The following is a 14,745-nucleotide window of genomic DNA, read 5'->3' as shown; positions in this document are numbered from 1 at the left end:
CATGTCGTGTATATTTTTACATAAAATAATGAGAATTCATGCACTCGTCATTTTTATTGATACATAAATAATTTGGGTAAGTTCATTCATTTCCGTATGATATTGTGAAAAAGTATACTTTGATTACATTTTTAAAATCTGATTTTATTAATTAATTTTTATTTATTTTTTTTTTCTTGGGTGGGGGATGGAGGGGAGGGGGGGCGGGGGGCTTCATCATCAATTCGACTAAAAACTTACATTTTACATGTACATGTATCTGTTGTGTTCGAGTCTTAGATATATTAAGACAGTGATATGGCATACGCGAAGGACTCGTTCATCCGTCTCTGATCATTCTGGGATTTTCTAGATACATTTATTTAATTACATAACAACACCTTGCGGAACTCATGAGCAGACGTGTATATCTTGTGATGACAATACATTGTTAATGCGATATTTTGACAAACGTACATGTATATTACATTGTACGACTGTTTGACTGTCTTTATCAAGACCCTTTATATGAATATATAGGATGATCAATGTGCTCTTATGTTGTATAATAAGGCCATTACCAATGAAATACAAATACAGGAAGGTAATATTACAGTTTTATTCTCAATACATGTATTGAAATGTCTGTCGAATGAAAAACAAATTTTGTTATTAGAATCCTAAAAATACTCTAACTTTGAGCGCACTGAGGCTCTACAAATCTTACATTCATAGTATAGTTGAATAATGAATGTCATTTGAATGTTTTATTTACACGAAAACCGGAACTGGATCCGCTTTATCATAACCGAAATGCGGAAACTATATTTCAATCCATAAAATACTCCTAATAAAAGATTAAGTTTACATTGATGATTAAAAATAGATACATTGTAAAACAAATTGTGATATGAAAATTTAGTTACATACACATTTATAACATTTAAAACAATTTTCATTAATATCGGGCATTCTTTCTTTTCTAGATAAAAATGCGAATGAGATTAGCAACATGACAAATATATATATATATATATATATATATATATATATATATATATATATATATATATATATATATATATATATATATATATATATATATATATATATAATTTTTATATATATATTTATATATATATCAGAGGGGAGTTACCCTTCGAGGAAGCTTAGGTACATAGAGATACTTCCCTTCAGAATGTTAATGCTGAAATATTTTACATGTACAAGGTGAAGTAATGTCAAGTAATGGCTATAATCTGAAAACATGTTATTTAAGAAATAAAGTACGAGTTTTCGTGAATGTTGCAGAATAACCTCCGAGGTCGAGAAATGTTGTTTTGAAATATAAAAGCCGAGGCGTTAGCCGAGGCTTTTATATTTCAAACAACATTTCGAGACCGAGGAGGTTTTTCCTGCAACATTCACGATAACAAGAACTTTATTTCTATTCTAATAACAGCCCAGTATTTCTACGGATCGTTTCTCCTATAGAGAGACGATCTAGGTCATTTTGACGGCTGTTCCGTGTAACCCCAATGGTTTTGTTGGTAATGTTTACATGTGTATCGATCAAAGGAATCACATGCAGACGACAGAAATTTCTTTGGTTTTTTAATACTCTTATCTTATTTATAAAATATCTTTGAATCATGTTCCTAATATTATAAAGGCAATTTAATACGATTATTACTACTACACGATATATATTTTATGTAAAAACATGCAGTGAAAAAATGCTAGGGAGGTGCAAGGAACAGCCGCATTGATCTCTTAAAAATAAACATTTGAGGCAATACACATCGTTTTGACTGGAACTAACACGTGAAACTGACATGGTTTTAAAACTTTTTACGGTTTGAAGTTGTACTTTCATAGTCAGTGCGAGACAAATAGGTATTTCTGATCTGATAATTTACTGATGACATTCGTGGTATATTGGAGAATAATGTCCGCGGCATCTCTTTGATCTCGGCAATAACTATAGTAGAATCTATAATAATAATAAAATTATTATTCATAATATTATTCTATTAACGAGTCTAGAGAGTCACTTGTCTTCCGGGGAAAGTAGATTTTTGCACCATGGGCATAAAAATGTTACAAGGATGAGCATACGATCAAAGTAATCAAACAGATAATTGCGTCAAACATTTGAACAAATCATTTTCAAAAAAATTGTTAATTTTTATGTTCCAGAAACTAATTAAACTTTACATAAATCGAATGATTAACATAAAGATAACATATACGATACATGTATATTTGCTTTTTAGTAGAAAAACTATTATAACCCGATGTATTCTTAATTTAGGTATATGTATGTATAATGCAATAATGGGAAAAAATATTGCTTGAATGTGAGAAAGGTATCAAGAGTTTCCCAACAGAAAAATATTTTTTTCTTCGGACGTTCTACTAGGAATTGTGATTTTTCTCAGAAGAGAAGAAAAAATCTTTATACAATAAAAAATGTAATTTCATATCCTTTACTGGTAAAAATGTAACACATTTAAATACATTCAGGATAGTGTCAGAATGCGGCCCTACGGTTACTTTTAAATATTTTAATTCATGTGTAAGTGCTGTTGTTTGTGAAAAACCGTTGTAGAATGAAATATATCTCCATTGAGAAAATGATAACATCCAATAAACATACTGAGATAATTTAGTAAGCTAGTACATATACTACAATATAATTATACATGTACAATACTAGCATTTTTAGTTTCTAGTAATAAATAGATATTGCGGCAATGTACCTTAATTCTTTTCTCTTTTTTTAAATAAAAAAGTTTCACACAAATTATGAAATATATCATTTATCAAAATTCAGTCCTTTAATGAGTGGAGCATAAAATGGCTGATAAAATCTTGATTCATTGTTTATCTCTTATATGCAAGCTACACTGTCGTCTGTGAAATATCATTCACAGTGCCTTCTCTTCTGATAAACCTACATTTAGTTGACTTTAACAATATTTTATTATGCATCACATAAACGAATGGGAGATCAGGCATTGCCAATATAAATCATCTCTGACATACAAGGTCAAAGTCATATATACGAAATTTTGTGTCATATATACGAGATTTTGTGTTTAATATACGAGATTTAGTTTGTACGTCCTCATTATGATTTGACACGCGGCGCAGAGAAAAACAGCACCACTGTTGATAGGGGTAAAGTTTTAGTAACATCAGTGTAATATATTTCGTTATAACAATTAACCCTGAAATACCGCGTGCTTATAACCTATCATTTACTAGAAATTAGAGACCATACATTTACATGCACGTGCACTTTAAGGTAAACATATGGAAGGCACGTGCAGGATGTACAATGAAATTGTATAACATTGCATTCTGTTTATCACTAAATCTAACGCTAAATGTAAACAATGGATATCCTATCTGTTAAATTGTCCCTATAAAAGGTCACAAGAACACGTATATACATTATGTATTTGGATAAGAAGGCATTAACTCCAGCGAAGAGCTTCAAGGTAACATACTTACTTAATGTTGAAAACATAATCTTTCTTTCTTAATCCGCAATGGGTTTTTTCAGTCATTAATTAACATATTACAACTTCAAAACAGCTGAACTTAAGAAATTAATAAAAAATCTTTTTTTCTACATTATCTGACGTTAATTAAAGCTGCACATCACTTGTTAAAGAAAGCTAATTTATGCATAATTCATGTATGGATAATTATTATAATTCCATTTGCTTGTAATTCCGTGGATAACCGTGAGAGGAATGATGTATTGATTATGTGAATTAAGCGTTTAATTTAAATCCGCCAACTCAGCATGTATTTTTAAAGAAAATGTCAGTGTGATATAGTCTAACATTGTGGCAGTAACCGAATACAACATGTTGAACATCCTTCCCCCAATTACAGAAAAACAAGTTTTTGTCTAAGAAAGACGTTAAGACGTAAACATGAAAAATGAAGAAAAAAAACTCAAGAGAACGTATCGAATTTCAAGACAGTCAAAGCACTGGGAGTATTGAGAAGTGCTGTGCTATTTTAGTGTTAATTTTTAAACGTTAAAGGCAATCACGATTATAAATCACTTTTTGGGAGTCGATTTTTATCAACTCTCCTATGCAGTTACTCTTGCAAATCAAAAGTGAACAGTGTTTGGACCGATGCACAGATCAACATCGCTGAAAACATTTAGTTCTAATCGATAAATTCGATGTAGTGTTTTTTAAAGCCTTGTTTCCAAGAAAACTTATTTATAGATACCTTGTAAATAGTCAGATTTTAAATGGTACGAACAATTTAGATATTTTTTGTAGTCGTACATTGTATGTATTCCTACGCCAGAAGTCAATATAGCCTTGTTCAACCAGACGCTCGGCTGTCTCCGTAAATTTCCGACAAGCAGAGAATCTCTCTCGCTTGTCGGATATTAACGGAGACAGCCGAACGTCGATCGGTTGAACGAGACCTAGAGTTCAATATTGCATAAATCCATACAATTTCTCAGAGCTTTTTCGATTACTCACAATTAGTTTGATGGAATTAATTCTTCGAATATTACACAACAAGATTCATATGGGGTTTTCACGAATATCCTGTCGGAGAATTTATATAATAAAAAATGTGCGTAATTCAAATACATATAGAAAAATGCTTAGCATGCAAAATAACATATCGTTTATTTTGAAATACATAATAATCGATAAAATCAACTCCCGTCAAGATTTCAGTACTTTGATCTCCAATGTAAAGAAGTAAAATAATTGATGTGATTACTTTATGAAATAACGCATGTAATCTTGAGGGTTTATTTGAAATATTTTGAAGAAAAAGTATTATAACAATGAAAGTTATATTAATTAAAAACATCAAGTTCACAAACAACCCTTTAATTCTTTATAATACATTAAATCCTGTTATCTTACAGTGTTTTTGTAAAAATATAAAGGTAACTGTATTAAGTGGTAGCAATTATATATCTTAATCTATGTTTTTGTATTTTAATTCTCTTCAGCATTAAAACATTATAAGATTTAAATGAATAAAACACATATTTTAACAACTTTTGAATATTGCAATGTGTATACCTTTTATATATGATCTACAGTCAACAGTGGCTTACCAAGTATTTGATCAAAGGAAATAGCGTAGAGGTTTTATTGCAGTCAATCTGTTCTGTACGCATTGTTTGAAATGAGTTCACGTAACATTGAAGTTCTTCTATCTTTGAAATTTCAAATCATCAGAATCAATGATTAACTTTTGTTTTGTTCTTATAGAAATGTGACATGGGCATTTTGAAAGGATCAGCCATTGTTTTAATCATTGCAGTACTAATTATATATTTTAAAAAGAACTTTTCTAATAGTTCTCAAGATGGTATCATTTCACTCAACTCATCGTATGATTATATCATAAGTAAGTAAAAAAAAAATAAGGTATTGATTTTAATTCTTCTCTGCAAAGATGCCATCGCAATTTCATATGATTTATAATGTTAAGTATATCGATGATTCTTTTGTTTAATTACAGTAGGTGCAGGTTCTGCTGGGTGTGTACTCGCAAATAGACTTTCGGAAGATCCAGATGTCTCAGTCCTCATTTTAGAAGCTGGGGGCTCAGAACAGGAAAATCCAAACATCAGTATTCCGGTTGCTTCACCTACACTACCTCTGTCTAAACAAGACTGGCAATTCAAATCTGTACCACAAAAGAAAGCGTGTTTAGCCCTGCGGGATCAGGCATGTAACATTACATATACATGTTATTTGACACAATTGTGCATTCAATTTGAAACTTACATTGCAGTGAAAATCTTTTGGGTTTTTATTGGAAAACAATCAATGAGATTTTAAATTGGTTAAGATATTCACCTTTAAACCACATCATGCATGTTAATGTCTTTCAGCCATCATTTGATTTCATTTTTGCAAAATATATACATGTAAATGAAAACCCACACAACACACCAAAAAATATAGTGTAATGATGTCCATTGGCAAATTTGAATCAAGGCCAAGGCTTCCTGGTACTAGTATTATATATCTGGCCTAAATATTCAATTTTAAAGGGTTTGAAAAATTACTTACTAACACTTTTTTAATAAAGAAAAATGTAGTACAATGTCAAATACCCTTTCAAGAAAGAAAACTCGATAATGAAATGATATTTTCAATAATCACCTATTTTCAGTTTTAAGATAGTGCATGATTACATGTATTGATTTTGTGTTTTCCTCCATAAGCAATATACATGTAATAGCGACATTCAAATAGTTTTCATTTACCATAACTAACGTTTTTTTTTTCGTTAAGTGTCTTTATATTCTTATATAATTTGTTATTTAAAGTAATAGTCTCTTTGGTTCGTGCAACAGTCTTACTGTTACTGGGGCAGTTTTAATTTTTATGATGACTGTAAGATATTGTAAGATAGTCGAAGCTTGAAGTTCTTTGTAATATTGATACAGAGGAATGTCAATAATAGCCAATAACGTTACAATATACAATATTTATAGAAATTTTTAATGGGTTTTTAATAACTCTCTGTAAAAATATACTGTGCGGCACCACACTTTGGGAAAAAAAACTGAGTGCGGTGTGTTGGTCCCAAAATAAAAGCACTTTGAAAAAAAACACCAAGTTAAGTATTTCATTAAAAGTGCGTTGCAAAAGTACGTATATTTGTTATAGGATTCGGAAAATGTTAACGTTATAAGAAAAAGAAGCGTTTTTCTGAAAAAGTAACGTCACAGAAAGATAAAATGATTGACTTGTAAACACATAATGATTTGTTTTGCAACAGAGGTCTGCTTGGCCACGAGGACGTGTTCTTGGAGGTACCAGTAGTCTAAATTACCTGCAGTATGTACGTGGCAGTCGTCATGACTATAACGGATGGTCCGCCGAGGGATGTACTGGTTGGAGTTACAAAGATGTTCTTCCTTATTTCATAAAATCAGAAAATATAAAAATACCTGAACTCCATAATTCTGGTAATTATTTTGTTTAAATGTACATGTATATCTTTCTTATTCCTCTAAATTCATGAAAATGTTGTGATTTAAGAATATTTATATTCAGATTTTATCACACTAAAATATTCAATTTGAGCAAATTATGGATACATTACTACGCTTGATATATTTATGTTAGACTATCATGGTAGAGAAGGATACCTGTCTGTCAGTGATGGAACTGCCACGCCCCTCAATAAAGAGGTTTATGCACGAGCAATGGAAGAGCTTGGCTACTCCACGGTAGACTGCAACGGAAAATCACAGATAGGCAAGTGCTACAAGTATGACGTCGATTGCATGCAAAGTATGAATTAAGTTTTTTGTACATTAACTCTATGCGTTTTAGGCTGTGGGTCAGCCTGTTTTATATATATTACCAAATAATTCTATAAAACCCGCACATCCTGACCATAGATATAACATTGAATAGTACGAAGACAACATACTTGTGTAAAGAGATATCCGCGACTATACGAATATACTGTTTTACAAATAAAAAAAAAATAAACATCTTAAAGAATGCAAACTTGCAGAGTTTCGATGATTTCGCAAAAATAATCTTAACATATTTTATCTCGAAAGCTCAATTAAAAATTACGACCTCTTTTCTATCACTTAGAGAACAAGGAGTAAACAATGATTAAAAAATTGTTGATATCATGGAAGTTTACACTTTTGCAAGTGTTGGATTTGTTGTTTTAAAAGTAAAGATGGGTGCGTTTTGTTCAAACTGAACTTGGACATTATTTTTAACATTAGGTATTTGCATTTTGTCAGATAATTAGATGTATCTTTCATTTAAGTTTTTCCATTTCGAAACTTAATTTTCAACTTTAACTATTTCATTTAATTGTTTTCTAGGTTATTGTTCATCACAGGAAACAGTTCAGAATGGTGAGCGCAGTAGTACCGCCAAGGCATACCTCAGACCTGTCATGGGACGTAATAACCTTCATGTGTCTATGAACTCACATGTCACCAAGGTAAAAAAAATAAAATGTTATTATTGTATGGAATGATACAGTATACTTCAAAAGTTCCGTTTAATCAAAACTTATATCAAACATATCATTTTCATAATAAAAAAAAGCCTTCCTCTAATTACTGATTTTGATTATAACCGACACCATAAAAGAAATTAAAACTTTTAATTAAAAGAGACAATTTATATATAAAACGAGTCGATCTTACCACAGTTATTAATTTTACCAGTCCTTGATTTTTCCCTACTTTTGCAGATTATTATAAAAGACAAAAAAGCCTTAGGTGTATGGTTTGTTCGAGACAACATAAAGCATGAGATAATGGCTAACAAAGAAGTTATCGTTTCCGCCGGAGCTGTTAACTCCCCACAAATACTAATGCTTTCAGGAATTGGACCAAAAGAACACCTTGAATCATTAGAGGTAGGTATATTATAAAATAGAATAATTTAAATTTGTTTTAGAAAACTAAGATTATGAAACAAAAAAAAACTGACAAAAAGAGAAAATGGTAAATCAGAACATATATTAAGTGTAAAATGATATTCTTCGTGAAGTTTTTAACGTACTTTTAAATTAGATTCCAGTTGTTGCTGATCTTCCGGTAGGGAAAAATTTGCAGGATCATATTATGACGTTATTAGAATTTCATGATAATACGACGCGAGTGGCTACCCAGCCCAAACTTGCATCGCCTATGAATATCCTGAAGTACTTATTATTTGGAACGGGTAAATCATTATCAATACATTTAATATAATAAAATTTAGTGGATTTATCAAAGATGTCACTTAAATACGGGGTAACTGACAAATAGGTAATATCATTCTTTGTTCATGTAAAATAAGGTGCATTGAGTAAAACGCATGCTGAAGGAACAGCGTTTCTTGGGAGCGATAGAAGTATTTCTCCAGAAATCCAGCTTCATTTTCTCACCTATAGTTATCACCCAGAAGATACAGATGTGTTCTTAGATTCCTATAACATTGATAAAAAAGTATGTTGGAGTCATTTGATAGTACACATTTAAATATGTGAGTCAATCTGGAACTTTTTAAGTTTGCTTAAGGTCAAATGCAACATATATTCTATATTTTAAATTGTTTTTATCTTCGCACTCTGAGGATTTCCACTTCGTATTTCCAAAATTAAATTTTAATGTTATATGACAATTCTCCAATTATAAAATATTCTGAATTGAAAATATATACTATGAATGTTTATATATTAAGCATTCTATAGCATTTTGAGTTCTGTGAGAAGGAACATTCAAAATGTTGTTAAATATAATTGTGCAGATTCTTTCTTTATTAGATGAAAGAGGGCAAGAAAAAGGAGTATCAGCAAAAGATAGACAAAAACATAGAGACATTCACTATAATCTCGATTCTACTCCATCCAAAGAGTAGAGGTACGATAAATCTTAAAAGTGCTGACCCCTTTGATCCACCGATCATTGACCCAAACTACCTTGACCATCCAGATGACATAAAAACGTTAATAAACGGTAAATACTTTGGTGTTTGAATTTTATTATTGTGTTTTCGATACATGTGTGTATTATTTTAAATTGGCATTTTAATATGAAGTATATTTCAAAATCAGAAAGATCTATCAAAATGTATTTTGCTTGAAGGGATACGAGAAGTTTTGAAGTTGGGCGACACGGTAACTTTTAAAAAGATTGGTGCCTCTTCCCAGGATCCGCTGGAGTTGTATGCCCCGCAATGCGAAAGTCACACACCTAACTCCGACGATTACTGGATATGTAGAATTAGACACTACACTTATACACTGTATCATCCTACATCTACATGTAGAATGGGGTCTAAAGATGACCCGACGGCAGTAGTAGATCCAGAACTCAGGTACTGTACTCAAGGTTATATATATTCTTAGAAATTAGAAAGGTATTCCAAAAATTGACACAGTGTAAAACCTGGCAGTTTTTTTTTTCAGATTGAGAGGCATAGACAACCTACGCGTCGTTGATGCATCTGTCATGCGAAACGCAATATCTGGAAATACAAACGCTCCTACAATCATGATAGCGGAAAAGGCAGCTGACATGATAAGAAATATCAATAGTGTGACATCCATGAGAGAAAAAACTGATAAGTTGTGAAGGTTGTAAATATGAATCAACAAATGTTTCAAACTGGTTATTTTTTAATAAGTAGCTTGACCTCAAAAGACGCAACACATTTGCTTTTGTTAATAAAATTTATTTCCAGTTATTAGTACGTTCTGTAAAACAGCTTTGTATTAGAAACAAACCTACATGTTGGTATTGTCCAAATACATTTTCCGTAGGCAAAACTATTAACATTATGATTTATAGCTCCATTCCTATTTTTTGTTCAGAAATGAATGACCCCTTGAATGGAAGGTCATCAAATTATCTCTCTCCGGTCGACATTTTGCTGTACTTAACCATGTTTATTTTTTTCTTCAAATGATATTTCAGTTCAGAATATTGCTTTTAAAATTGCGATTCCACTATTCTCGCAAGCATTTTGATACCAAATGTCACTAAAATGGATATGCACTCTGCAAGAATGGAACCTATATTACTTAATTAAACGCACTTTAATTTGTCCCAAGATATTTATGCAGCACACTTGGACGATTAAAAAAAACACATATCTATGAAAGAAGTGCAATTGAAATAGCGACTTTGTTGTCCTACCGATTCTAAAATTAATATGAGGGATATACCCATGTACATGTAAATTGATGCTGAATTAAAAACCTTTATTGAATGTTGGCCCGGATTCCCGTTTTAGTCACGTTTTAATCTTTTTTAATAACTACAATTAAATATTACTAAAATAGAATATGTTTCACACAAGAGAACGATATTACAGACTTTATATTCATACATGTAAATTTATCTTTTTGCCATAAGAAAAGTGCAAGAATTTGATGATGTCATTATAAGTATTAATGATTATAAATGAAATATGATTGTTTTATTATACAAACATATTAAAATATGTTTATTTGATCAGTAAGACTAGGTATCATAATGTGTCTCATACTTGTGGTATACATCAGATGTATGCTTATGTATCAATTGTTGAATATATGAATGGAATAGATGACATTGGTTTCTTTTTTACCTTTTTAAGGTCTTCTGTTTCCAATGGAAGACCTTGTAGTTATTGTAATGTTTTTTTCTTCCTTTCTTTTTTTCTTTCCTCTTATTAATTTTTTCCCTTTTTTGTCCACAAGAGTTCTCAAAGATTGCTGGGTAGATTTTCTTGAAATTTTCGGGAATTATAGACAATGATAATAACTTGAGGCGTTTTTTTTTTCTTTTTTTAAAATTCGTTTCCGGTCGTTTGTTTCCTGTTCCGCGACAAAAAGCTTGTCACCTCGGGATCTCAGAAACGGTAAAGACTTGAGCATCCAGACTTTGTAGGATGAAAGACCTACAGTACCGATCAGACCCAACCTAACAGAAAGGAAACCCCAACTGAACCTTGGGTTTACCTTCTGGGTTTACTTCGGGTTTACTAGAGTGGACCCAGAGTAAACCCAAAGTAAACCCAGAGGTGACACAGAGAGTAAACCCCGATCAGAAGTATACCCCTGAAAACAGACGCTAACTGTGTATTTGGAATACACAAGGGGCAAGAATTACAGGCAGTAGGATTGTAAGATTAATTACGGGTCTGTTTCACACTGCAGTGCGTACAGTTGACCAATTTTCCAAGTAAACCCAAAGTAAACCCCGAACAAATCCAAAGTAAACCCTGAGTGGACCCAAATTTTCAAAAGGTAAACCCAGAGTAAACCCTAGGTGAATCCCAAAAGTAAACCCAGGGTTTAGTTGGGGTTTACTCTGGTGTTAGGTTGGGTCTGATCGGTACTGTATAGCTGTAGATGTTTTTAAACTATTTTGTTTTGTTCGTCGTAACTTCCGGTCGTCACCGGAAGTACTTCAAAATATATTTATTTTACGTATTTAATTTTTTTTTACAAAGAATGAATATATTAGTATAAATCCTTACATGTGTCATCTATGCAGTGTTAAATAAACAAAAACATTCTTCTTACGGTAAAATATCTCGATTATCTCAGGTAGCAAACAAGTAGTCACGTTTAGCGATATCGTATTTATATCAGAGCACTGACTGTCTAAAAATTGTCTGTCAATTCTAGAGACCTCTTTTGATAATCAAGTTACAACATTTGCAAAAAATGGTGTTACCACAAATAATACTTCAAGAGGAGAATCAGATTGAATTTTCTACGTATACGTATTCTTGCAATCAAAATGACAATCCGGCAAAGTCATGTATTAATCAATGGTTGCCTACTTCCTTCGACCAACCTGTCTTTTGAAGCTTACAAGGATGTGCTCCTAGATCCTTTTGATCTCTATGACGACTATGCAAAACCGGAACTGTCATTATATTTTAAGATTTTAATACAGACATAATAAACAAACAAGTTTTTACACAAACTTCATATAATCTATCGAGAATTATACCCAAATGAAATGCTCCGAAAATCACATGGGTACCAATTGTGCCCCAATGTTAGCAGACCTATTTTTGTATTCTTGTGAAGCAGAATTTATTTAGAAACTTGTACGTAAAAAAAAATCAATCACTGGCCTTCAACTCAACATTCGCGTATACCGACGACGTATTATCAATAGACAATTGTTATTTCCCTAATTATGTCGACTCTATATATTCCAGTGAACTTGAAATAAAAGCTACCACAGAGTCTGCTCGTCTGTTTCATATTTGGACATTTTACTGGAAATGGACATTGATGGTAACAAAAAAAATTATGATAAACGCGATGACTTCAATTTTTCTATAGACAGCTTTCCTTACTTATGTAGCAATATACCCTCATCACCTGCATATGGTGTTTTTGTCTCTCAGTTAATTCGATACGCAAGGGCATGCTCTTCGTATGAACAGTTTCTAAGGCATGGCAAGCTACTGACAAACAAGTTGATAAAACAGGACTATCAATTGTCTCGTTTGAAATCATCTTTTCATAAGATTTATGGTCGATACAACGACATTGTCAGCAAATACAATCTTCCAATGGGCCGCATGCTGACTGGCCTTTTTTTGAATACTAATTGTTAGACAATATTTAATCACCTAATTGTCTACGGACTTTTCCGTTTTTTCCCGATTACGACAAAGAGCACACGGCGGATGTAACCGGTCAGCAGAGAATGCTCACTCCTCCTAAGCTCATAATCCCACCTCTATCTTTTTGGAGGTCCTTCGTTGCTGTGCTTTAAATTTGTATTTCGTTTTATGGATTTTTGAGATGGTTTGTTTTTTTTTTTCATCGACAAGGCAATATAAATTGACCTGAGGACGTTCTACAAAACGGCATGGAAAAACATGAAATGATCCTTATCCAAACTTCCTAGTTCAAAATCTTATTAAGGCAAGTCCGCAAACATACCTGACATGTGTAAATTGTTGAAAGACTATTACTTAAGTCTAGCAGAGGAAATTCAGGACCTGACTAAATTTGACATGGTATTTAAACAGCGAATTGACCAGCTTGTATACGCTATTGACAATAATTTCAATCCAACATTTAATTCAAAAATTTTGCTATCACATGAGGAAATTCAACATCATATTAAATCACTATCCAAGGGAAAGCATCTGTTCCAGATTTTCTCACGAACGAACATATTATTTTTGTGGCAATAAAACTGTTGATGAATTATGTATTTTGTTTAATTCGATACTTAGACATGCACATGTTCCTGAAATGTTCAATGCTGGAAAGGTTATATCAGTTTTTAAAGGTAAAGCAAAGATAAAAGTAATCCTAAAAATTATAGAGTTATAACTCTAACATCTATATATCTATGCTGGCTGTTTATTACAGGCAAATCTGAAATGTGATAGACATGTTGAACGAGATTGCAAAAACGCAAGAGGTAAAATTCATTTATTCCATCCTGTCCAAAAATTGTCCAAGAACTCTCGAAATACTCACCTCCTCTACTCTGTACACCGAATCTCGGCCTTTGGTTAGTAAAAGGACATAAAGACAAATGTTTCTATTTCTTGGTAGACTAGATCGATATTGCATGTCATTTAAAATTGTTTATATACATGAAAGACGGAAATGAGGATCCGCTTTTTTTTATACATAACTTACCGTACATGTAATGCGGAAACTAGATTTCAATCCAGAATAAACTCATAATTTTATGTTAAGTTCTCTTTAACGATAGATTTATTTGTAAATAAAAGATTGTGGTATGAAAAAAAAGTCCAACAAAATGTTTTTAGCAATTAAAACAAAAAACATGTTTATCAATATTGGGCATTTATTTTTTCTAGGTATATACTAGGCTTTGACCAGTGCGTGCACGGGTTGACATTGCATGTTATATCGGACATTTACAAAATAGATAGATCAACACATAGTATTGATGACATTTACATAACAAAGCTTTAAGCCTTCAATAATGCTATAAATTTAATTTCACTCTGCTTTGTTAGAATAATCTAAGTGTGTCTCGGAACAGGCTTTCACCATGGTTGAAATGCCTCCCATATACCCGTAATCAGAGATATATAATATAACATGTATAACACATATAAATGTCTCTGCCGTAATCAGTAATGTAGGCCTAGCAGAAAATTGCAGATCGAATCCCTCCTAAAAGATTTTGGAGAAAATTAATGAAGTTGAACATACATAACATACTGTGATTTAGCATGCGTGTAATGCGCATGCGCAAGATTGTAAAATAAAAAA

At 31.9% G+C, this 14,745-nt stretch overlaps 1 protein-coding gene across 1 annotated transcript; it reads left to right on the top strand.

Moving 5' to 3' along the window:
- The first annotated feature begins 3,419 nt into the window (after positions 1-3,419).
- On the top strand, positions 3,420-11,332 carry LOC128177178 (alcohol dehydrogenase [acceptor]-like). The gene is made up of 12 exons (XM_052843767.1): positions 3,420-3,485; positions 5,256-5,394; positions 5,509-5,717; positions 6,781-6,970; positions 7,131-7,262; positions 7,856-7,977; positions 8,233-8,400; positions 8,558-8,708; positions 8,826-8,974; positions 9,292-9,484; positions 9,614-9,845; positions 9,937-11,332. The coding sequence occupies exons 1-12, from the start codon at positions 3,441-3,443 to the stop codon at positions 10,100-10,102; spliced, it is 1,896 nt and encodes a 631-aa protein (XP_052699727.1). The 5' UTR covers positions 3,420-3,440; the 3' UTR covers positions 10,103-11,332.
- Positions 11,333-14,745: the final 3,413 nt, after the last annotated feature.

This window comes from Crassostrea angulata, chromosome 3 (genome assembly GCF_025612915.1).
Source record: "Crassostrea angulata isolate pt1a10 chromosome 3, ASM2561291v2, whole genome shotgun sequence".
NCBI lineage: Eukaryota > Metazoa > Mollusca > Bivalvia > Ostreida > Ostreidae > Magallana > Magallana angulata.
Note: the sequence above shows the minus strand (reverse complement) of the source record. Positions and strands in the feature narration are given on the sequence as shown.